The 23,820-nt window shown below is 38.9% G+C and overlaps 1 protein-coding gene across 8 annotated transcripts in view; it reads right to left on the reverse strand.

The window, feature by feature from the left end:
* The window catches only part of PUS10 (pseudouridine synthase 10), an 85,394-nt gene that overhangs the window by 8,939 nt on the left and 52,635 nt on the right, over positions 1–23,820 (reverse strand). For 6 of the 8 annotated variants that reach the window (XM_021924851.2, XM_021924853.2, XM_021924850.2 and 3 more), the window contains exons 6-15: positions 20,379–20,490; positions 18,293–18,354; positions 17,909–17,954; positions 15,669–15,733; positions 14,319–14,404; positions 13,246–13,371; positions 6,425–6,481; positions 5,482–5,558; positions 5,333–5,388; positions 4,387–4,504 (exon numbers count right to left, since the gene is read on the reverse strand). In XM_021924851.2, the coding sequence (XP_021780543.1) occupies positions 4,387–4,504; positions 5,333–5,388; positions 5,482–5,558; positions 6,425–6,481; positions 13,246–13,371; positions 14,319–14,404; positions 15,669–15,733; positions 17,909–17,954; positions 18,293–18,354; positions 20,379–20,490 (805 nt within the window). The remainder of the gene's footprint in view (positions 1–4,386; positions 4,505–5,332; positions 5,389–5,481; positions 5,559–6,424; positions 6,482–13,245; positions 13,372–14,318; positions 14,405–15,668; positions 15,734–17,908; positions 17,955–18,292; positions 18,355–20,378; positions 20,491–23,820) is intronic. The other 2 variants (XM_021924856.2, XM_021924855.2) reach the window with 2 other exon arrangements.

Below are 23,820 nucleotides of genomic sequence, written 5' to 3' on the forward strand. Positions count from 1 at the left end.
CTAATTTCCATGGTTCTTGAGTGCCGGAAGGCCTGCTAACGAAAGAAAAGTTTCTGTTTGGTCTCTCCTCTATCAAGTTCTCCACCAAGAAAAAAAGAGCAAGTTCTAACAAAGACCACATTTGAAAGGGTGTGGCTGCTTTTACCAGAGTGGTGAGTCAATGGCTCCTCCTAACTCTGTGGTTTTTATGAGTCTTTGATTTTATTACAGAAATACTTTGTCCTGATGAGATAAGCTGTCTCCATAAGACCTGATTTTTCTCTGGTCAAAGAGACAAAAAAACAAAAAACAAAACAAAAAAAAACAACAACAAAAAAACATAAAATAAAGGACAAGGCTGAACTGTGAAGGAATCTATAAAGACATGGCTTCCACTTTAGAGAAACAGCAGCCTTTAAATTAATGACTATCTATGGAGTCCTCTCCCCTGCTTCCTTTACCTTTAGAGTTATTCCTAGTACTTTGACCATGAGACAGTCGGTCAATGGAAATACCACGAGTCACATGTCTTTTTTGGTTTGTTTGATTTTAGTTGATAAAAGGAAACTACTTCATTTATTCTAATATTGCACTCTGCCTCTCCTGTACTGCTGAGTTTTCAGAAACACACAAACACACACATATGCTTGTTTTTTTTTTTTTTAGAAATAGGTTGCTCCTGAAGAGGGGATAAGTAGTAAATGTGAAATGACTTTTTCTCAGTATGGGGAAGTAAGTCGGTTTTTATAATTTTTATGCCAACTGGAATATTTGAAAACTAAAAACATTATTTGAAATCAACTAGTTGCATCAGTCTACTTAGGCTATGGACCATTAAAAGAGACCCTTTCACCACTTAGTCTGTACCTATGAAAATCATCTTTCAGCCCAGGCTGGAGTGCAATGGCACAATGATGGCTCACTGTGGCCTCGACCTCGTGGGCTCAAGCAATCCTCCTGCCTTGGCTTCCCAAAGTGTTGGGATTACAGGCATGAGCCACTGCACCTGACCTCAGCGTTCTTTCTGAATTATCTCTATGGCTACCCCAAACTATGAACCTATTTTTTAAATGAGTTTATTATTCCCACGGCATTCTCAATAACTCGTACAACCCATGTGAAGGCATAGAGAAATTTAGAAATTCGGCCGGGCGCGGTGGCTCAAGCCTGTAATCCCAGCACTTTGGGAGGCCGAGACGGGTGGATCATGAGGTCAGGAGATCGAGACCATCCTGGCTAACCCAGTGAAACCCCGTCTCTACTAAAAAATACAAAAAACTAGCCAGGGGAGGTGGCGAGTGCCTGTAGTCCCAGCTACTCAGGAGGCTGAGGCAGGAGAATGGCGTAAACCCAGGAGGCGGAGCTTGCAGTGAGCTGAGATCCGGCCACTGCACTCCAGCCTGGGCGACAGAGCGAGACTCCGCCTCAAAAAAAAAAAATAAATAAATAAATAAAAATAAAAAATAAAAAAAATAAGAAATTCATTTTGCAATCTTAAAGATATCTGTCTATATTATAACTACCATCCTAAGAACCTTACATAGTATGGCCAAAAGCTAAAAGGCCTTAGCTATAGAATCACAGAATCTGAGAACTGGAGAGGCCACTGGAGATGATCTAGTCCATCTCCTCATTTTATAAATGACCTTCTTTAAGCAGGTGAATGATTTGTACGTTTTTACGAAAATACTCATACTATAAACATTATTCTGCACTTTGCTTTTTTCTCATATCATAAGTGCTCCTACGAGTCATAGATATAGACATACCTCTATCTTTTTTCCCAGCATTTTTAGGTACATATGTACATACTAATATGTAAATTAAATAGGGTCATATGCTGGTTTTGTTTTTGCTTTTGTTTTGAGATGCAGTCTTACTCTGTTCCCCAGGCTGACTCTGTCCCCCAGGCTGGAGTGCTGTGACGCAATCTTGGCTCACTGCAATCTCTGACCTCTGGGTTCAAGCTATTCTCATGCCTTATCCTTCCAAGTAGCTGGGACTACAGGCATGCACCACCACACCCGGCTAATTTTTTGTGTTTTCAGTAGAGATGGGGTTTCACCATGTTGGCCAGGCTGGTCTCAAACTCCTGACCTCAAGTAAGTTATCCACCCACCTCAGCCTCCTAAAGTGCTGGGATTACAAGCATAAGCCACCATGCCTGGCATGATTTTGTTTTTTTAATAGCTGTATATATTCCAATTTACTCTACCATTTCCTTTTTGAGGGACGTTGATTATGTTCCCAGTCTTTTTGTTGTTGATTCTGCCACTTAAAGCCCTTAAACACTGTGTACATATTCTTATGCACTGGAGTTTTATTTCTACAGGACAGTTCAGTATATTTTAAATGTTTACAGTCACTACCATGTTGTTTTTGAAAAAGGCTGAAACACTACATTTCTACTGAGAACTCTCCTCCACTCCAACCCACCGATAGGTATTATTAGTCTAAGGGGAATAAAGTGATGTCTTATTGTTACATCAACCTTTTCAAATGATTCTTGGCCACTGGAGTTATTCTTTTTGCAGCTAACGGGTTCATATTCTTTGTCTATTTTTATTTGTTGCGTGTTCATATTTTTCATAAGTATAAATTCTATTTATAGTATCTTTTGCCATACAATTTGTTTTCTATATAATCCGCTATATGTGTATACATATACATATATATGCGTTTGTGTGTGCTTAAATCAGCAGTCCCCAACCTTTTTGGTGCCAGGGACCAGTTTCTGGGAAGACTATTTTTCTATGAACTGGGGAAGGAGGGGATGGTTTGGGGATGATTCAAGCTTGTTACATTTATTGTGCACTTTATTTCTATTATTATTACATTGTAATATATAATGAAATAATTTTACAACTCACCATAATGTAGATTCAGTGGGAGCCCTGAGCTTGTTTTCCTGCAACTGATGGATCATCAGGCATTAGATTTTCATAAGGAGCATGCAACCTAGATCCCTCGCATGTGTCATTTCCAACAGGGTTCACGCTTTTATAAGAATCTAATGCCACCACTGATCTGACAGGAGACAAAGCTCAGGTGGTAATGTGAGTGATGAGGAGCAGCTGCAAATACAGATGAAGCTTTGCTCTCTCATCCACTGCTCATTTTCTGCTGTGTGGCTAGATTCCTAACAGGTCACCAGCCAGTACCACCGGAGGGTTGAGAACCCCTGGCTTAAATCACAGCATATCATCCTCTCTAGAGTCTATACTTTTATTTTTTTCCTTAGCACTTACCAGAAACATTTTCCTGTGTCAATAAATATTTATCTACCACATAATTTTCAATGGTTGAATAGTAGTAGTCCATTATACAGATAAGTCATTAATATTAAACCAGTTCCTTCTAGTAGGTCATCTAGGTTGTTGCAAAATATTGCCTATTTAAACAATGGTAACTATATGTGTCTCTGTGCTGCCCATGTATGCTCATTCCTTGCATTTGAAAATAAACTGTTTCTGGCTGGGCACGGTGGCTCATGTCTGTAGTCCCAGCACTTTGGGAGGCTGGGGCAGGCAGATGACAAGGTCAGGAATTCAAGACCAGACAGGCCAACATGGCGAAACCCCATCTCTACTAAAAATACAAAAATTAACCAGGTGTGGTGGCGGGCGCCTGTAATCCCAGCTACACGGAAGGCTGAGGCAGGAGAATCACCTGAACCTGGGAGGCGGAGGTTGCAGTGAGCCGAGATCGTGCCATTGCACTCCAGCCTGGTGACAAGAGCAAGACTCTGTCTCAAAAAAAAAAAAAAAAAAGGAAAAAAGGAAGTAAACTATTTTTATAAGAAGAGGTGGGGGCAGGTGGTAAAAAGTATGCACGTGAACAGGCAGACACATGCTCAGGTATAGGAAAACTTCACATGTGGCAAAATGCATGTGCTTTACATATATTATTATGTGTTTTATTCATGTACTTAATCTCAGCCTCAGTTCTATTAGATAAGTGCTATTTTATATTTATTTTTGACAAATGACCAAAGATGACAATAGCATTGCCGAGTTTTTCCTATGTGCCAGGTACTGTTCTAAGTGCTTTATCTAATTAAACTCATTTAATTATTTTAACTAATTTTATAGATGAAGAAATTGAAGCAGAAAGAGGTTAAGTAACTTGTCCAAAGCCACAGAGCTCAGAAATGCAGATCCCGGATTTGCACCCAGGCAATCTGTCTTCAGAGTGGGGCTCTTCCCCACTGGCCACACTGCCGCCCGAGCAGGTTAGATGACACACCCAGTCCTTCAGCTAGTCAGTGGCAGAACCAGGCGTGGAACCCAGGTCTTGCTGACCCCAAAGCCCATGCCCTGTGACTTGCTAGTAATAAATTAGAAGACAATGGGATCTTTGATAGGCAACAGAAAAATGAAATAAAAAGAACAAGCACACTTAAACTACCTTTATGTCATTTAGGAATTCAATGTCTTTCTTCTGGATCGCTTTATCTGTCCATATTAAGGCACTGTAGGTCTTTGTCTTTTCTTCTTCACCTTCTTTCATATGTCCTATTGCCTCTCTAAACAAAAACAATTTTTAAAAGCTTGTCCAAATAAATAAAATGCAAACAAACCTTGCCCCAAATTAACCTTTCTTTAAAAATAGTTCCAATGATATAATTTACATATAATTTCTCAGTTTTAACTGTACAATTCAATGATTTTTAGTATGTTTTCAGAGTTGTCCAGCTATTACCACAATCTAGTTTTAGAAACTTTCATCACCCCGAAAAAGAAACTTTGTACCCATTAGTGTCACTTCCCATTATTATTCTCCCCAAGCCCTAGACAACCATTAACTGACTTTCTATCTCTATAGATTTACCTATTCTGAACATTTCATATAATGAAATCATACAGTACGTGGTGCTTGGTGACTGGCTACTTTCATTTCATAATGTTTTCAAGGTTCATCCAGGTTGCAGCATATATCAGTACTTCATGCCTTTTTATTACCAAGTAATATTCCATTGTATGGATATATCACATTTTGTTTATTCATAGACACTTGGGTAGTTTCTACTTCTTTGCTATTGTGAATAATGTTACTAGGAATATCATGTACAAGTCTTTGTGTGGATGTTTGTTTTCATTTCTCTTGCATATATAATATCTAGAAGTGGTTAAGATTTGTATTTCCCCAATGACTAATTATGTTGAGCATTTTTTCATACATTAATCGGCTATTCCTATATCCTCCTTGCAGAAATGTCTACTTAATCATTTCCCCATTTTTAGTTGGGTTGTTAAGAGTTCTTTATATATTCTGGATGCAATTCCCTTATCAAGATATATGACCTGCAACTAAAACATCCCTTCGAAATCGTCTCCAGTGAGCCTACTCTTACCTTGTGACAAGCTGCAAGTCACGTACTTGGATTTTGTTAGATGAGTTATTAATTTTCTGTAGTAGCAGAAAAAGAAAAACAATTAGCAAGTCTAGCTCAGTTACAGAATTGCAGAAACATGACGATTTCCATGTCATGAAGTGGTTTACCTGCTGAAGTTCCTTAATTTCTTGTGAAGTGAAATGTACTCTATGAGGATTCACCAGCTCAATTGCAAAGGGCCTTCCTGGCAGCACACACCCCGTCATGAAACAGAAACGTGTTGATGGAGTTAACATTTGGGCTAATGCAAGAGGGTTAGGAGGTGTGAAAAATGAGTTGAGCTCTAGAGGACTGAAAGTTTAGTGACATGACTACATCTGAGGGAGGGAAGAATGTGTGAGAAGAATCAAGGGGCTTTTTGTGGGGGCAGAAGGGCTGCTAAACCCCAGCACAGGCAATATGTGAAAATGACTGCTTTCCCAAAGGCCCATGAACAAGCCTGTGTTAATTACAAAACACAGTTCAAATAACTGCTAATTAACTTAGTTACACTAATGTAAAGTTGTCACATGCAGCAATGCCCTGTTGAAATCCATCCTCCTAGCCTGATCCACTAGTGAAATGGAAAAGCTTTGGTTCCATGAGAGGAAGGAACTATAAGTCTCAAACAGTTGAGGATTAAATGTCATCATCTTTCCGATAATGTAGCAGGGTAAAATGAGAGACATGAAGGTTAAGACAGCAGAATCACTTTTTAAATGAAGATGTACATTTTGAAAACTGTATTGGTACTTCTGAAATGTTATTAAATGAAAAAATTAATAATCAAACTTTTGGATAAAAAATCAGGCACCTCTTTGTTAATGCACATACAAGTCCCTTATAACCTACAGGTATGCAATCAGGATGGCCTCTGAAGAAATGATTCCTGTTAAGGTGTATTTCATATAATTCATAAAGGGGCCTCCATAATCCACAAAGCTTCCTCCCTTGGAGAAGCTCTCGACCTTGCTCACTTTGTTTTTCACTGAGTGACTACTAAGCCTGCTGTCTAGAAAGGATGAATATCAGAAAGTTAGTTCTAATCAGGTGATGCTGTTGCAGTCTTACCATTTCCTAATGTTCTCACATCTACATCTTCTCTTCCAGAGGATGAAAAATTAAAACCTTTGAAAAGCAGATAAAGAAAAAAAAATTAGAGACATCATAGCCCTAAGATATTCATTCCCAACCTTTGGTAGAAACCCAATTGAAGGTCTTGAACAATCTACAGGAGAATCCCCCGGGAGAGTCATCGTCCCACCTGTAATGTCAATCTCTACTAAAAATAGTAATGCTAATAGTAAACACCATTTATTGAGAACTTATTATATGCCAGGCATTGGACTAAAAATTTTATATATATGATTTAAATTTTATTTGCTTATTTTTTTTCTTAGAAATGAGATCTTACTCTGTCACCCAGGCTGGAGTGCAGTACCATGATCATGGCCGACTGCAACCTCAAACTCCTGGGCCCAATCAATCCTCTTGTCTCAGCCTCCCAAGTAGCTAGGATCACAAGTGCACACCAGCACACCTGGCTAATTTTTTAATTTCCGTAGAGATAAGGTCTTGCTTTATTGCCCAGGCTGGTCTTTAACTCCTGAATTCAAGCTATTCTCCTGCTTTGGCCTACCAAAGCACCGGAATTACAGGTGTGAGCCACTGCACCTGAACCATGTACTATTTAATCCTTATTATAACCTTATAAAGTAAGTACAAAATAAAAGAACACCAAGCTTCAGAAAAGTTAGGTAATGATCCCAAGGTCGCACAAGTAAATGGCAGAGCTAGGTGTTTCTGATGTTAAAATCTGACCTTAACTACCATCCCATGGGAAAGCCAAGGCAGAGTCCTGTTTGGAAGAAGAGCCCACCACCTCTCTGGCCATAAGCCTATGGTAAAAACTCTACCATCTTTCTCTTTTTCCTTAAAACACAACCAAGCAAAAACATTCATTATTTAAGAATTAAACTCCATGAAAGAAAAAGGAGGGAAAAAAAGGTCTGACTCTAAAAAGCAAATTCATTATATATGTCATCAAACCAAAGCTGGAAACGTGATAAAACCAGTGTATGCTCTATCATAAGTAGATCATCACAGACTAAAAGCTGCAAATATTGGAATAGGAAAATTGTTTTTTTGTTTTGTTTTGTTTTGTTTTGTTTTAAAGGCAAGGGGCTTATACAACTACGTTTTTAGACACAGAACTAGGCCAGGCAGGAAGTAGGAGTCTGTGAACCACTAAGTCCCAAAAAACTCTCCATTCTGTGTTTACACTCCAGTGTGAAGTTACTAATAAATCCATAGGAACATCAGTATCTTCTAATCAGAGTCAACAGACTCAACCTGTAGTGCTAACAACAGATGGATGGCCATGGCTCAGTGGTGAATTCAAAAAGGGCATCTGGGAAGCCGAAGATGCAGACTCCTTGGGGCTACGATTTGACTTCTACCTGCCCATCCCTGTCTCCCAGTCAGCCCTGTCAGGAAAACAGGGGGTCCACAGTGACTGAACAGGAACCTGTGACTGGCAGGGGTGAAGGGAATGAACAGGCCTCGAAGAGCTAAGTCTACTAGTTACTGAAGGAGCAGAAATCTTAAATTCATAAGTCAGCCATAAAACTTCCCACAAATTCCAGCCCATCAGTAAGAAAGAGGTGTAGAAAGCTAGGCCCTTGAGAAGGCCACAAAAGCATTTGATCCAGACTAAAGGAGAAGGCATATTTACTGATCTTTTAGAAAAATGTTTCAAACCAGGCTGGGCACGGTGACTCATGCCTGTAATCCCAGCACTTTGGGAGGCTGAGGCGGGTGGATCATGAAGTCAGGAGATCGAGACCATCCTGGCTAACATGGTGAAACCCATCTCTGTTAAAAATACAAAAAAATTAGCTGGGTGTGGTGGCACGTGCCTGTAGTCCCAGCTACTCAGGAGGCTGAGGCAGGAGAATGGCGTGAACCCGGAAGGTGGAGTTTGCAGTGAGCCAAGATCGTCCCACTGCACTCCAGCCTGGGTGACAGGGCGAGACTCCGTCTCAAAAAAAAAAAAAAAGAAAAATGTTTCAAACCTGAAAATTAAGGAAACATCCTTGGACCTCAGAGTGAGAGAAATTTGGGGGGGCAAACCTGAAAACTTACTAGTGTGCAATTATAAATGGCAGCTGACAAAAAAGGAAAAGAAGCCACTCCCTTAAGTATTAGAAAATACATGCTTAAAACTTAGTTGAGTTTTTAAACTCACATTGTGCCTTGTCTCATTCCCCTAAAAACCAAAATCAAGGGCAAGAGTGATCAAGAACTATAAGGGGTTCAGCTAATCTGCAGTGGTCCTCGTACTTGGGACAGACAGACAATGGGACCGAAAGATGGGCACAGGCCAGACAATGAAGGACCCAGAATATCCAGGTAAGTGGACTTCATCCTGTAGCTAGTCATTGACCAGTTTTTAGCAGGGAACTGACATGGAAAGTATGTATTCAATAAGTGAATTAATAAATATATTAGGAGAAGATTTCTTAGACATACAGATTTTTGAGAGCATGTCAAAATTATTACTCATTAGGGAATTAACAAGTAGATAATAAGACATGCAGTCTGAAGTGACTGAGAAACAAGTTTGTATATCTCACATAGGGGAAGGGATGTTTATATAGGTAGCCACACTGCTCCATGCAATACTGGCTCAGTTTATAGAACTTTAACACTTAGGAGTACCACAGTTAGAACCATCTTCCCAGAGTTGTCAGATGTGAACCACTAATCAATAATAAGTAATATATCTGAGAAGGACAGGTTCAGCAAATTGATGTTATCAATCAGAGATTTCAAACAACAAGATTTTGTCTCCTGACAGGGAGCCAGTTAGCACTGAGGCCCAGAGGTCTGCTTTTTCTCAGGGGACTCTCAATAAATTATGTCAGGACACATTTACAGCTATCAAACATGCAATATTCTTCTTTTCAGTTTGGGAATAATTTTCCCCCCATCAAATGGAAAATGACAACAAACCACCTTCATTAAAAATTGTAAGGGGGAAAACACAACTGTTTCAGAGTCAGTCCTCCAGCAGCCCTAGAGATAACAGGGTCTTCTCTGGGGCCCAAATAGAACTGAAACTTTCTTGAATCTTCTTGAAGAAAAGGAGTAAGGTGGCATAAGGGAAATGGCTGTGCTTTAGTCAAGAGTAGGCTGAGGTGGCCTTCCGGCACAGCATGACTCAGTGGGTTTAGAGTGCAGGTGCACAACCCCACTCATTATGTAACCACGCCACGTGAGGCACATTAGGTGCTCACTCACATGAGCTAGTGCTTGGCTCGGTACCACTATTGTCTGTAAAATGTATAACTACCCTGCTGATGCTGTACATACCATTCAGACTGGGGCTTGCACCCAGAGACAGAGAATAAAGCCATGTTGAAACTCACTACGATTCCTTGAGTGTTCTTTCAGCTGCCCACCACTCATCCACCCACTGCCCTCGGTCCTCCGCTTGGGCTGGAACCCGACACTTGGTGTTGCAATTGATGTAGCAGGATATTGAGATTTAGAAGCAACAACACCCCTCTTGCCTGAGATTGGGATGATGTGGCTGAGACTGCCTTCCTAGCAGCCAAGCGGGTTATTCAGCAGGTACAAGCCCTTTGGGTTCACATGCTCCAACTGCACTGTGGATTGGGCCCACACCTGTGCTGAGGTGACCAATGTTTCCAACTGTTGGATCTGTACCGCCCTTCCAGCAGCAGCTGTGGATGGTTTGCCCTGGCACATACATCCCACATCTGTAGAGAAGTGAACATGGTTGGAGACTTGAGGTCCCACGGCTGACGCCTGGAACACAATGCACAAGTTTTGGACAAAGGATGCTGCAAGACCCATGGCATGCTTGCCCCCTGGTTGGCCCATGGCATTTATGATGGATGGAGCTGGTCAGTGGGGGAACATGTAGTACCCCCAGCCCAGGCACTGTGGTGCATAGAGCAACATTGGGGTAATACCACTGTGGGATGGCTACCCATCATGGTCTGTATAAACATAACACAATGCTGTACCTTTATCCCGGATAATCAGCAGAACATAAAAGCAGCTCTGCAAGGGGTCTCACAGGAGATTAAGACAGTCGAGGGCTTTACTGATGACCCCCTGCAGAGATGGTGGGCATCCCCAGGCTCTGGCCTATGCTGGGCCCTAATAGACATAAGTAGCATAGTTGAGATCCCAGTAGTGATCTGTTGCTCTCTGTATTGTTGTTGTGGACTATGGATTCAGGGCCCTGCCCAGAGGACACCCTCAGCCTGGAGGGTGGAGTATAAGGGAAATGGCTGCGCTTTAGTCAGGAGTAGATTGAGGCAGCCTTCCAGCACAGCATGACTCAGCAGGTTTGGTGCGCAGGCGCGCAACCCCACACATTATGTAACCACACCACGTGAGGCACATTAGGTGATCACTCACATGAACTTGCGCTTGGCTTGGAGCCACTATTGTCTGTAAAAGGTATAACTATCCTGCTGATGCTGTACATATGGCTCATGCCTGGGCTTTTGCCCAGAGAGAGAGAGAATAAAGCCATGTCCAAAACTCCCTATGTCTCCCTGAGTGTTCTTTCAGCTACCCGCCACTCATCAACCCACTCCCTTCAGTCTTCAGCTTGGGCTGGAACCTGACAGTTGGTGTGACAGGTGGCCCCAAAAAGAATTCAGATGAAACTTTTTGTGCTAAAGCTTTATTTTCATCCCTTCATAATCTGCATAAGTCTTACATGATAATTCATTTGTAAATACCAAATTAAGTGGACAAAAAAGCTCATGGCAATCGTCCAGGGTCTTTACTGCTAAGATTTGGGAAAATATTAGGGTGCTGGGATACTTTTTTTTCCATTCAGTAAAAAATTCTTAAAGACCCTTAAAGAAGGTCCACCTATGCGATAGGCAACAAATTATAAGAGGGATGTGGTTTGAAGTGTTTCTCTTTCCTCCTTGCAAGTCAGGGAGCTGGAAGGATCAGCCATGTCTCATCTAGACCATGTGTTTGTCATGATCAAAGCATGTTTATCTTAAGGTCTTTCAGAGAGAAGGATGGATTTCTAGCTGGTCTGTCAAAAAAGGGTTTGCTGGCTGAGTGTGGTGGTTCACGTCTGTAATCTCAGCACTTTGGGAGGCTGAGGCAGATGGATTGCTCGAGCTCAGGAGTTTGAGACTAGCCTTGGCAACATGGCAAAACTTCATCTCCACAAAAAATACAAAAAAATTAGCCAGGCATGGTGGTACATACCTGTAGTCCCAGCTACTTGGGAGGCTGAGGCAGGAGGATTGCTTGAGCCCAGGAGGTAAAGGCTACAGTGAGCCATGATCACACTACTGCACTATAGCCTGGGCAACAAAGTAAGACTCTGTCTCACACACACACAAAAAAAAGGTTTTCTAATTATGCTAGGAGCCTCATTCCAAAGAGTAACATCATTCATGCCCTGCAGTTTTTCCTGACGTGTAACACAATTTCCTGCAATTGAAATCACAAGACTTTATGCTGCCTTTGACCTGACAGGCCTGTTGAGACAAGGAAAACATAAACCTGATGGAACCTGACTCATCCCACGAACCTAGGCTCGTTAATACCTAAATTCAAAAACAATACAACTGTCATTCAGTCTTTGTAAAATGGCTGCTGTTGATTTACTTTATCTAGGCCTGAACTTTATTCCAGGACACTTTATAGATTAAGAGAGAAGCCAAACACTTGCCAGTGATTACTCTTGAAGAAGCACTGGATGTGGAAGATGTGTTTTAATTTCCTCATATTCCCCCAAAGAGGCCAAGGCAGAGGTGTACCAAGGTCAGGGCTTAGGTGCATTCATTTAGTTTCAGTTGTTTTGAATTTCCCCAGGAAAGAACAGTCATTTTTTTACTTTATTTTTTATTTTCTTAGGCAGAATCTCACTCTTTCACCCAGGCTGGAGTGCAGTAGTGTGATCTCAGCTCACTGCAACCTCCGCCTCCTGGGTTCAAGCGATTCGTGCCTCAGCCTTCTAAGTAGCTGGGACTATAGGTGTGCACCAACAGGACTGGCTAATTTTCGTATTTTTAGTAGATACAGGGTCTCACCATGTTGCCCAGGCTGGTCTTGAATTCCTGACTGCAAGTGATTCGCCTGCCTCAGTCTCCCAGAGTGCTGGGATTGCAGGCACGCGCCACTACACCTGGCAGAGCAGTCATCTTGAGAGAGGACAGGCAGATATTCTTGAGTGCCTTGGCTGAAATCCAGCCCAGGCCAGTGGCACCCAGAACATGATGATCCCTGTTCACAGGCAGCCTATGGCCAAGAGGCCCAGACTTGGTAGTGATTAACAAAACATAGAAATTTTTCTTACCACCTCCAAGAACTCTATTCATGAATGTCAGTGTATTAAATATATGGCCGAGTACAGTGGCTCCTGCCTATAATCCCAGCACTTTGGGAATCCCAGGCAGGAGGGGCACTTGAGCCCCGGAGTTCAAGACCAGCCTGGGCTACGTAGTGAGAGTCCCATCTCTAAAAATATATTAAAAAATAACCGAGCATGGTGGCCCATACCTGTGGTCCCAGCTACTCAGGACACTGAAATGGGCGGGTTGCTTCAGCCTGGGAGGTTGAGGCTGCGCTCCAGCCTGGGTGACAGGGTGAGACCCCCTCTCTCTCAAAAAAAAGAGAATAAAATATGAAGATTAGGTCAGGTGGGGTGGCTTATGCCTATAATCCCAGGACTTTGGGAGACCAAGGTGGGCAGATCATTTGAGCCCAGAAGGTTAAGGCTGCCATGAACTGTGATTGTGCTACTGTAATCTAGCCTAGTTGACAAAGAAAGCCCCTATCTCAAAAAAAAAGAAATAAAGTATGAAGATTGTAACACTTACTCTCTGCTTTGAATACTGCCAACAGATGATCTGAAATTAATTCTTCCACTGAAGATTCCAGCTTTCTTTCTCCATCAATTATCCAAGGAGTTTGTGGTAGATTCCTAGAGTATTTATTATACCTCCCTGAGAAAGAAACAATCAGGCAGCCTGGATGGAATGGAGTAATTAACATAACAGGATAAAAAGAGAAGCAACAACTATAAGGGCCAATATCCTAAGTGCTACGATATAAAACAAGGCCTATCCTTTACCTAACTAACAACTCAATTTGGAGACCTGGGACACAGACATGTAGAGAATTAAATAAAAAGGTTTAAAGTAACAATAAAATAGATGAGTAAATATATGATATGAATGGTACATCAAATGAGTTTGAAAGGAATGCTCAATATATTTAATTTGATTGGCTGACTGAACAAATTATATAATATTATTAATGTACCAAGGATTAAAAAAAAAAAAAAAAAAACACAACCAAACTTGCTTTTACACCTGATGAATAAAGCTACAGTAAGGCAGGTAGCTTTCATTGCCCTAGGATAGGATATTATAGTCAGGGCTGAAGAGCAATTTCACTTCAGCCATTACTATAAAACAGTTGTAACTTTCAAACAAAAATTTGTCTGCCAGATTACCTTTAGGGAAAGTCAATGAACAATTTCTTTCCAGTGGAAGCCAAGTGTTTAAGTCATTTTGGAGATAATAAATTGTTTTTTCAAGTTTGCTTTTATGTTATAAAACAGCCTCTGTCCTGCTGTTTTTCTCCAAACCAGTTTTGGGTCTCTGCATCTACCCATGTTTCTACTTGGCCATCTCTGATGAAAACTATTAAAACCTAGGAAGTGTCATTTCCTTTTGGCATGGCATTTAAAAGAACTGATCTCCTAAGTGATCCTTTAGAATGCCCACAAAACCTAAAATAAGTTTGGCTATTGATTCTACTTCTCAAGAGAGTAAACTTATTAGAATCTAATAACAGCAATAAGAATAAAATAGAACAGGAGTCAGTTGAGTTTTCAGAAAGGAGAGTACGTTCACAGTGTATGTATATTCTAGACTAAATATTTTACCAGCCACAAAAACAGCACCATGAGCACATTCAATTTCAAGAACAGTGCATACAGCCTTTGGTGAGTTTGGAGGACAAGGAAACTGCCTGCAAAACAAAATAAATTTTATAGCTATTTTCCAGACATAATATTGAATCACAAAACTTAGATGAATCAGCATCGTCTGAGACATACACAGAGCCCAAGTCTCTCGCTAACTTTTAGTTTCAGAACAATAAAGGTCTTGCAGGCCTGTGGAGTAACAATTTTAACATATGAGAGTGGCAGTAAGTAAATAAGGGCTCTGCTGCTACCTTTCACCCTTGGGAGGCCTTATCTTCCTAGGCAAAAACTGCAATTATTTTTGCACCAACCTAATACTTTCCAATAGTCTCAAGATTTGAGGGAAAAATCCATACAAAGGAAGTGGAAGCCCCGTCAGGCTCTTTAACCATTTTGCTGTCCATGGTCATGTGCAGTTTACTGCTGACTCTATCCCCCTTATCACATCATTGTTTGAAATGTATTGAAGGATCTTCTGGAAAGAAAACTACAGTAATATTTTATTTAATAAAATGAATGTACCAAGAATTCAAATGTAAGGTTTATTGCATTTATTTTATTTTACCATATTTTAACAAGTGAGGAAACTCATGAGCCTTCCTCTCCCTTTTCTGGAGATGAACGATACTAGGAAATACAGGACTAAGGATGTAACGGGCGTAGCACTGGGCTAGAATGTCAGGAAATCTGGCTCCAGATCTACTCTATTACTAGCTTAGGCAAGTCAACTCCCTCTTTGGACACAATACCCTCTTCTAAAAGATCAAGAAGTTAGACCTGATTTGGCTGGGCACAGTGGCTCACGCCTGTAATTCCAGCACTTTGGGAGGACGAGGCGGTTGGATCACCTGAGGTCAGGAGTTCAAGACCTGCCTGGTCAACATGGCGAAACCCTGTCTCTACTAAAAATACAAAAAATTAGCCGGGCAGTGGTGGTGCATGCCTATAATCCCAGCTACTTGGGAGGCTGAGGCAGGAGAATCACTAGAACCCAAGAGGCAGAGGTTGCAGTGAGCCGAGATTGCTCCACTGCACTCCAGCCTGGGCAACAAAGGTGAAACTCCATCTCAAAAAATAAATAAATATATATTTTTAAAAGATGTTACACTTGATATTAATTTGACAAACATTTACTGAACACCACTATATGCCAGGTACTGCATCAGGGTTGGAGAGATAACAATGACTAAGACACAATCCTGGCCCCTGAAATATATCATCTTGTTTCAGAGATAATCCAGCTTATCTCTAACATTCCCTTTACTCTAAAATTTCATGACGCTTCTTTGTTTCTATACTTCTACTTACTTAAGGAAATCCTCTTCTTTTATCTTATTCAAGGCTTTCATAACTGCCATTCTAGTGAATACAGACTATATAGGGTAAAATGAGAAGAAAAGACATTTTATTATGCAGACAAGAAAACGTCAGATGTGAAACATAGAACATGGTTGGAGAAATTGTATCATTTCATTACATCATTTCATATACTTAACATGGAGAAATACTTAAGCTTTTTAAGAAAATAAATAAAACTTAAGCATTCATGTCAGTTCTGCAACTGGCACACCTCTATAACCTTTCTCTTCAATCTGATCTATGTCTATAATAACAGGTAGATCCAGCAGAACAGGTCTTCTTCACCACACTGTCCCACTTCTCTCAAATTATGGTATAATTCAAATACAAAAAAATGATGACATTGTAGGAAGTGTGATTTAATTTTTTTTTCCCTTGACTTCAACAGGAATTTAGATTGATTCAGCTACCTTTTCTTTCCTACATCCCTTCAGAGGTCACAGTATGTAATTTAGGAGTTGGCTGCCAGGGTAAGGGGTAAAGCAGAGTCAACCTGCCGGCCCTGGCATCTAGCAACTCAGTCTCACTCACCAGCCACAGAATAAGCAAATCCACTGTACTGAACAGAAGGGCATCTACAACAAATGTTCCACTTGGATTTTTTAAGATAAGAAAAGCCAAACTGCATGGTAGATATACTAGAACTAATTAGTGCATATATACATGGCTTACTATGATAAATCACAATTATTTCTTCTGTTATGAGAAATCACATTTGACTGAAAAGGATTACAATGGAGGCAGCTCAACAGTTTATCACCAGTCAAAGGAATGATTTTTTCAAAATCATATTCTAGGGACCACCATGGCATTCTACAAGATACCATAGGGTTACAACTGAAATTAAGTGCCTGTTTGATAAGATATGAAATCTTAGGACTGAAAAAAATCTCAAAAGGTCATTCAATTTGCTCCCAGCCATGAGGCAAGCAAACTATACTTGAGTCTACAACTCCCACTGGCCAAATGGTGTGGTGTCTATGATGCTTTAACAAAAATCTCTTAATCCTATTACTTGATGCCTATTATTATATTTCCTCAAGGGTAAATAAAATAAAACTAGGTCTTCAATATAGATACATCTTACAGGTTATTTGGGCAGAGCTTCCCAACTGGCGTGGCAAAGCAGTGGACTATGGTTGTGCCAAGATGTTGATCTCTTTAGTTCAGAAGGGCTGCTGGGCAGGGCCTCAGACAGTGGAAACCCCAGTCCTGTTGCTGCCAATCTGAAGCAACTCCATCCTGTTACGCTCAGGGTGCTGAACAAACATGGTAATATTTTAGATGTGCCATGATAAGAGAAAAGTAGGGAGGCGCTGCTTTCGGCTTGGTCTGCATTTCTAATTATTTCTGCACAGGGCATTAGGCAAATGTTACAAACTTCTTTCCCCCAGTTCTAAAAGGCCCAGCAATTAGTCAAAGCAAGAGGCAAAGCCAACAGATGTATATTTGACAATGAGCTTATGTTCTTTTTAACAATCACAGCAACAAAATGAATGTAAGTAAAACTGTAGGAATGCCTAAGTCTGTGTACGAAACCACCTACGAAACTGACGCATGAAAGATGACCAATATCGCACCACATCATTCTATCCTGACATGATACGAGCTAAGAGTGTATGTTAACTAACTTGTCCATTAACATGAAGATTAGCTAACATTAAGATGATAAGGAAGAGTTTGAATAAAACACCCTTTTTGCAAATGTAGCCAGAAAGAGGCCATGTTAATTCAGGACTGTCCTAAATAAAACAACTTACTTTGGATTATATATTGTAAACCTCAATTTCTGGAAAATGGGTATCAGCTGAAAGTTTGGAATGCTACTGACACTTACCATTGATTTTCCCAGATGATGTAATTTGGGGTATTAAAATCTAAACGTCGAATTTAATAAGTAATAGTAATATCACCGAAACATTGATTCTAAATTTAACACCGTCAGGGGAACAATCTAGACACTGACACAAACATGAGGATGTTTGTGTGCTACAACTTCCTAGCCGGAGGTGAAGGTTGAAAAAGTTGAAGAAAAATAAAAATTAATGTAGCAAATGGAAATATTTAAAGACTGATTCTTAGTATAATAGAGTTGCCATGTTTCTAATGCATATCCTTTTTGTTGGAAATTTGGATATTCAGCTCAGACAAAACTCACTCAAGAGTAAGAAGCAGGAACCTTTCCTTACCTGTTTGTTTTTGGCTGGCTTAAAACAATCTGGGCATATCGCAGCTCTAAAATAAAATTCAAGTTAATGTAAAAGGTTGAGTTTATTCTGGGGTAGATATAATTCAAATATATTTAATACAAAATGGCTGCTAAACTCAGGACATCAGGAGCAGACAAAATGAGTCCCTGTAGGAGCTACATCGGTTTGCCCAGGAACCTATGTTCAAGGACACGTTTTATTTTATTTTTTTGAGGGCACATTTTAAACCTACTAAGACATAACAAGTTCTGAAATGCTTATTAGGAAGCATTTCCTATGCTTATGAGAAGCAATACTATTTTCATGAAAACCAAACAGCATTAACAATTTTACACCACTGACGTTGTTTACATGGCAACTTACAGGAAGTGGCAATCCTCAACTGTTTCTGGGTGAGCAAAGACCACACTCACTTCAAACAAGCTCTAAAAATTATAAAGACAGTTTAAAAATGAGCAAAAGGAAACTAACATCTAACAACTTATGAATGGAAATAGAAATTAATTCTCAAACATTGGCTCAGAAAAGAATGACCAGAAAAACTGGAAATACTACTGCTCTCAAATCAACTTGTTCACAGGGCAGCTGTAAAGGAAATGGTTTTTGTTTTTTTTTTTAACTTCTAAAACTCAGTCATTAGTGATCCTACCAAAAAAGTTTTAAAATAAATTTGTATGCTTTTTGGACAAATGTGTAAATTAGGTGTGAAGATGAATGAGAATTTACAGAATTGAAAATAAATAATAATGCAAAGAAATGAAGAATTATTCTGCCAATACTATGATTTAAATTATTAGCAAGGCAAAAAACATACATTCAGATTCCTAAAAACCGTATGAAGCTTTTTTTTAAAGTGCTCAAACGTCTTAATGTATTTGTAATTTTTTTGTTTTATTTCAAAAATTATACACTTAAATCATAAAATGATCAAATACAAGGTAGTTTTTCAATCCCACTCCACTGAAGCAGAACCATTAACAAGTTGATGTTTTTTCTAGACATTTTTGTGAATATAAATGTATATGTATTATTTTTTAAGACATGCTTTTGAAAAATTGCTTTAATATTATATCATAGAAATCTTTTCAACTCTAGGGACTGTCAGACATTTAAGCTGTAGAAAATTTTTCTGTAACAACAACAACAAAAAATGCTACAGTGAACATCCTTGTACACCAAAAAAGCATGATTTTATACTTTTACCTCCATGGAGAATACACAAAATTCCATATGGGGGAAGTGTGTGTGGGGAGAATAGCTAAAAATGCCATACTATGTTACAATTTTGTCTTTATATTTACTGAGTTCACTGGATAGTTAGTGGACCTATTAGCTACTCTAGAATCACAATAATGAATAGCTGTTTTTTTTTTTTTTTTTTGCTCCTTATTCTAATCTATACAATAATTAAAGTGAACAACACATTCCGTTTAATTCAGGGAAACTTCACTCAACCCACATCTTTTGTTTTCTATTTTCTGTTCTCACTTATATGACATGTAAAATTATTTGTGCTTCAAAACTGAAATTTGAGGTAAAAATATTTTGCATTAATGACTTCTCTAACTTCCAAAATAGTTTCATTACCTCATTTCCTCTTCATGCTATCTGAGAAGTGGTTTTATTCTCTATTCTCTCAATATTCAGTTTACAGAACAGAGCATATTCTTACAGAAAGAAATATTACTGCATAATTCAGAATGGTTTTGAAAAACTGTTTAGCTTTAGTAGGTGGTTTTGTGATTTTATTTGAATAGGGGTGTATCTGATATTCAGGGAATTTCCTTCTAGCAAAATGATGAAACAATGAGGCCATAATATTAAAACCTAATTTAAGATGACCTTCCTGTTTTCACATCTGGAAGCCTGTTGAGTCTTCCCTGAAATTCAATCCATTTCAGAGACTGAGGTAAGGTCTGCTCTGGAAAAGGGAAATGTTCTGCTTTCAAAGGCAGTTACTGCCTAAAAGTAAACAGGGGGATTTGAGATACCAACAAGGTAGGATTGAGCCCATACTCATTGTAGTTGAATAGGTTCTGTCCATGCATTTGAAAACAAGACTAGCCACAGATAAACCAAAATTAAATAGTCCAGAGTTGACTCTACATTTGCTTGCAGTTATTTATATGTTGCTTTGCATCAAGTCTGTTCCTCCAATTGAACTATAAATACATTAAAGGCAAAGATTCATTTCTAACCTTTTAAGGTCAATTAGGGCACCTGGTACCTTCATAAGTGTCTTAGGTCATAAAGAAGTTTTAGGGAAAAAAAAAAAAGAAATGCTTTGACTTCAATTTAAGACTATCAGAATTTAACATTTGAAAAGCTTAAAAATCCTTCACTGGATTATTTAAAAAGAAGTTTTTTTGGCTAACCAAAACCCTGCCATATAATTAAGCAAAACTAGTAAAATCAGAGAATAAAATTAACAATGCTGTTGACCCGATACCTTTCCATCAATGGGAACACCCAGTTCCTCTGAAAACAGGGGGTGAGTTATCCATTTGTAGGCTTCTTTTAGCTGAACTATATCATCTCTTCCCAGCGACAGACTCTGCTTTCTGAATAACATAAAAATTAATTCACTGACATGAAAAACTTTACTTTTTCTATTAAAGGCAAGAATTTATGCAATTATTTTTAAAATATTGATTGAGTGCCTAGTATGTACCAGGCACTATTCTACACATTAAATAGAAAGCAGAGAACAAAGCAGACAAAAATTCCTCACCTCATGGATCTTATACTCTAGTGGAATCATGGAATTACTTTTTTAAAGGCATATAACACAATTTTTAAAGCTTCAAAGTCAAAAGCACACTATTGGGTTTTTCTGAGCTAGAATTGCCAGATTCCAGGATTTGGAATACATCAGAAGACAGAAAGATGGGATAGAGATGATTGTTTACTGCTCACAAACTATAAACTGTGTATTACAATAATCACATCCACATTTTAATGCTTGCTTTTCCTCTCTTGTTGAAAATGGGGCTTACTTTTGGGAAATCAACATAAAAGTTGTACTTTTTAAAAAACTTTACTGATGAAGAAGAAATATTAAATCCTAAAGTATCAATGTTCTGAAATGCTCATCAATGTATTATCAGATAAATAGCTGAATAAAAATTTGACATTCCCCCAAAATATACTCATGAGACAATAAATAGGTTTTGGGAAGTCCCTTTTATAAATTCTAGCTTTAGTTTGTAACCTAAAATTGTGATAGAAAGGAACTTGAGATAAAAGGGATGAAAAACATGGTGTGGTATTATTAAAACTCCTCTACTCTGCTGAGAACACTGGGATATTACTAACAAACTAACAAGCCCACATCATTCAAATAATTAAAACTTCAAACCAGCCTTATGGCTATTTATAGGACTGCTTTTAATGAAAGAGATGTAAGGGCCAACTTATGCATCACCCCTTTTAATGCCCAATTTTCACTGATAGAAATTACTCCTTATAGGCAACATCCATTGTTATTTAAGACCAAAAGACACTACTAACTACAGGTCAAAAACAAAAAGGAATTAAGCTAATGGCTGAATGTAGTTGATCAGAAAAAAAAAAAAAAAAGAATATGCAGATCACTGTTTCTCTAAAAATGCAAAATATGAAATAGTTGACCCCCCCCCCAAAAAAAAAAGAAAGAAAGAAATAGTTGATCTACCCATTCTGTATCCAGCTGAGAATATAACTGGTTACAGAGATAGCTTTTGTATGCTTTGGGATTGTGATTTAACAATGAAATACCCAGATAAACTCTACATCTGACAAATAATCAAATTATTTCTCTATATTCAAGAACTTATCCAAATACTGTGTGAGCTTCATAAACTGTTCCTAAATTCTCTGAACATCAGAAAGATTTCAGGTATTTTAAAAGACTATCCTGATATTGTGTCAACAGTTCAACTATTTAATTTGCACAAAATAGCATCACAGTTGAAAGTAAATAATATATGAAAATACATTTTAAAGAATAAACGTTGAAACAGAAAACACAAGAATGGAAACTATTTTTTAAATTGTTTAGATTCTGGAAAGTCCAAAGGGTTGTTACAAAAGCCAATCCCAAAAGTGAATTAAAACATTATTTAGGAAAACCGGTGTTTTAAATCCTTCACAGTCTTTGACATATATTTAATGCATTTGAGTCTAGTTTAAAAACTTCAACTACAGGTAATTTTTCCCTCCAGATTATCAAGCCAGAGGAAAGGGTTAACAGACAGCTTGGAAACCTCATCCTTATATATAAAGCAAATATAATACTTAAAATGCCAGATTTCCAATCTGAAAGTTAAATGGGGCTAATAACTTTCCTAATACAATTTGGGCTAAATATTTTCATAGAGGTCCCTAGCATATACCAGATTGTCCTTTAGAGGGACTAGTACTCATTAAAGTAAATTCAGTCCCCATTTCATACTTAGTAACTACACTTCTCTTTCTCTTCTCTGTCAGATAAGTGCTTATGAGGGTGTCAGTTGCAATCACTTTTGCTGTAGATACAACACAACCACCATTCTAGAGAAAAGATGAACCGGAATATGCAAGGCAATTAATTTTTTTTTTAAATTCCCTAAATCAATTCTTTAACAGCAATTCCTCCACAATCTTTTCAACCCAGAATGAACTAGGGACACTGAAGGAAAAAAACCAGTGACCTGTGTTTCTTTCTGTTCCATTATCCCTATATCAATCAGAATCTTTAGGAAGAACTAAACTTAGTTTAAAATCCTTTGATAAGAAATAAAAACAAGCCAGGAGCGGTGGCTCACGCCTGTAATCTCAGCACTTTGGGAGGCCGAGGCATGTGGATCACCTGAGGTCAGGAGTTAGAGACCAGCCTGGCCAACATGGTGAAACTCTGGGTCTACTAAAAATACAAAAAATTAACCAGGCGTGGGCGCTTGCCTGTAATCCCAAGACAGTTGGGAGGCTGAGGCAGGAGAATCGCTTGAACCTCGGAGGCAGAGGTTGCAATTAGCTGAGATTGCACCACTGCACTCGAGCCTGGGCAACAGGGGAGAAAATACATCTTAAAAAAAAAAAACCGAAATAGAAACAGTAACTCATTAGCAACATGGATATAAATTGAAAACATTTAGAAAAACGCATGCTCTGACTATGCTAGCAAATTTCTAAAAACATAGGATCAAGTTTTACTATTACACCAGAATCTAAACCATTTGAGACTAATTTAATAAAACCTAACGAAACCCCCAAACCTTATGTAGTTATTACCCTTTTGAAAATGCAGATATATAACACAAAACAAACAAAAAAGCCAAATTAATTATTTTTCTATAAGTCACTTAACCAAGTATGAGATTCTAAAATAGAAATTTATATTTCTTCCTGGATTTTTCTCTCCAGAGTATACAGGTACTGCCAATAGTCACATGGCCCTTTTTTGTACTGGTATTTTTTAGTTTCAAACTCCAAAATATTCTGGAGAATTAAAAAAAAAATTTTTTTTTTGAGACGGAGTCTCGCTCTGTCGCCCAGGCTGGAGTGCAGTGGCGCAATCTCGGCTCACTGCAAGCTCCGCCTCCCGGGTTCACGCCATTTTCCTGCCTCAGCCTCCCATGTAGCTGGGACTACAAGCGCCCGCCACCGCACCCGGCTAATTTTTTGTATTTTTAGTAGAGATGGGGTTTCACCGTGTTAGCCAGGATGGTCTTGATCTCCTGACCTCATCCTGATCTGCCCATCTCGGCCTCCCAAAGTGCTGGGATTACAGGTGTGAGCCATCGCGCCCGGCCAAAAAAATTTTTTTAAACTCAGTTGGGAATCAAATCCTGATTTGAAGGAGGCAATTTAGAGACTTTATCAAACTTACTGTGAATATTCATATGTTTTGTTGCAGAAATATCAGTATGTTT

The sequence above is a fragment of the Papio anubis genome, chromosome 14 (genome assembly GCF_008728515.1).
Source record: "Papio anubis isolate 15944 chromosome 14, Panubis1.0, whole genome shotgun sequence".
Lineage (NCBI taxonomy): Eukaryota > Metazoa > Chordata > Mammalia > Primates > Cercopithecidae > Papio > Papio anubis.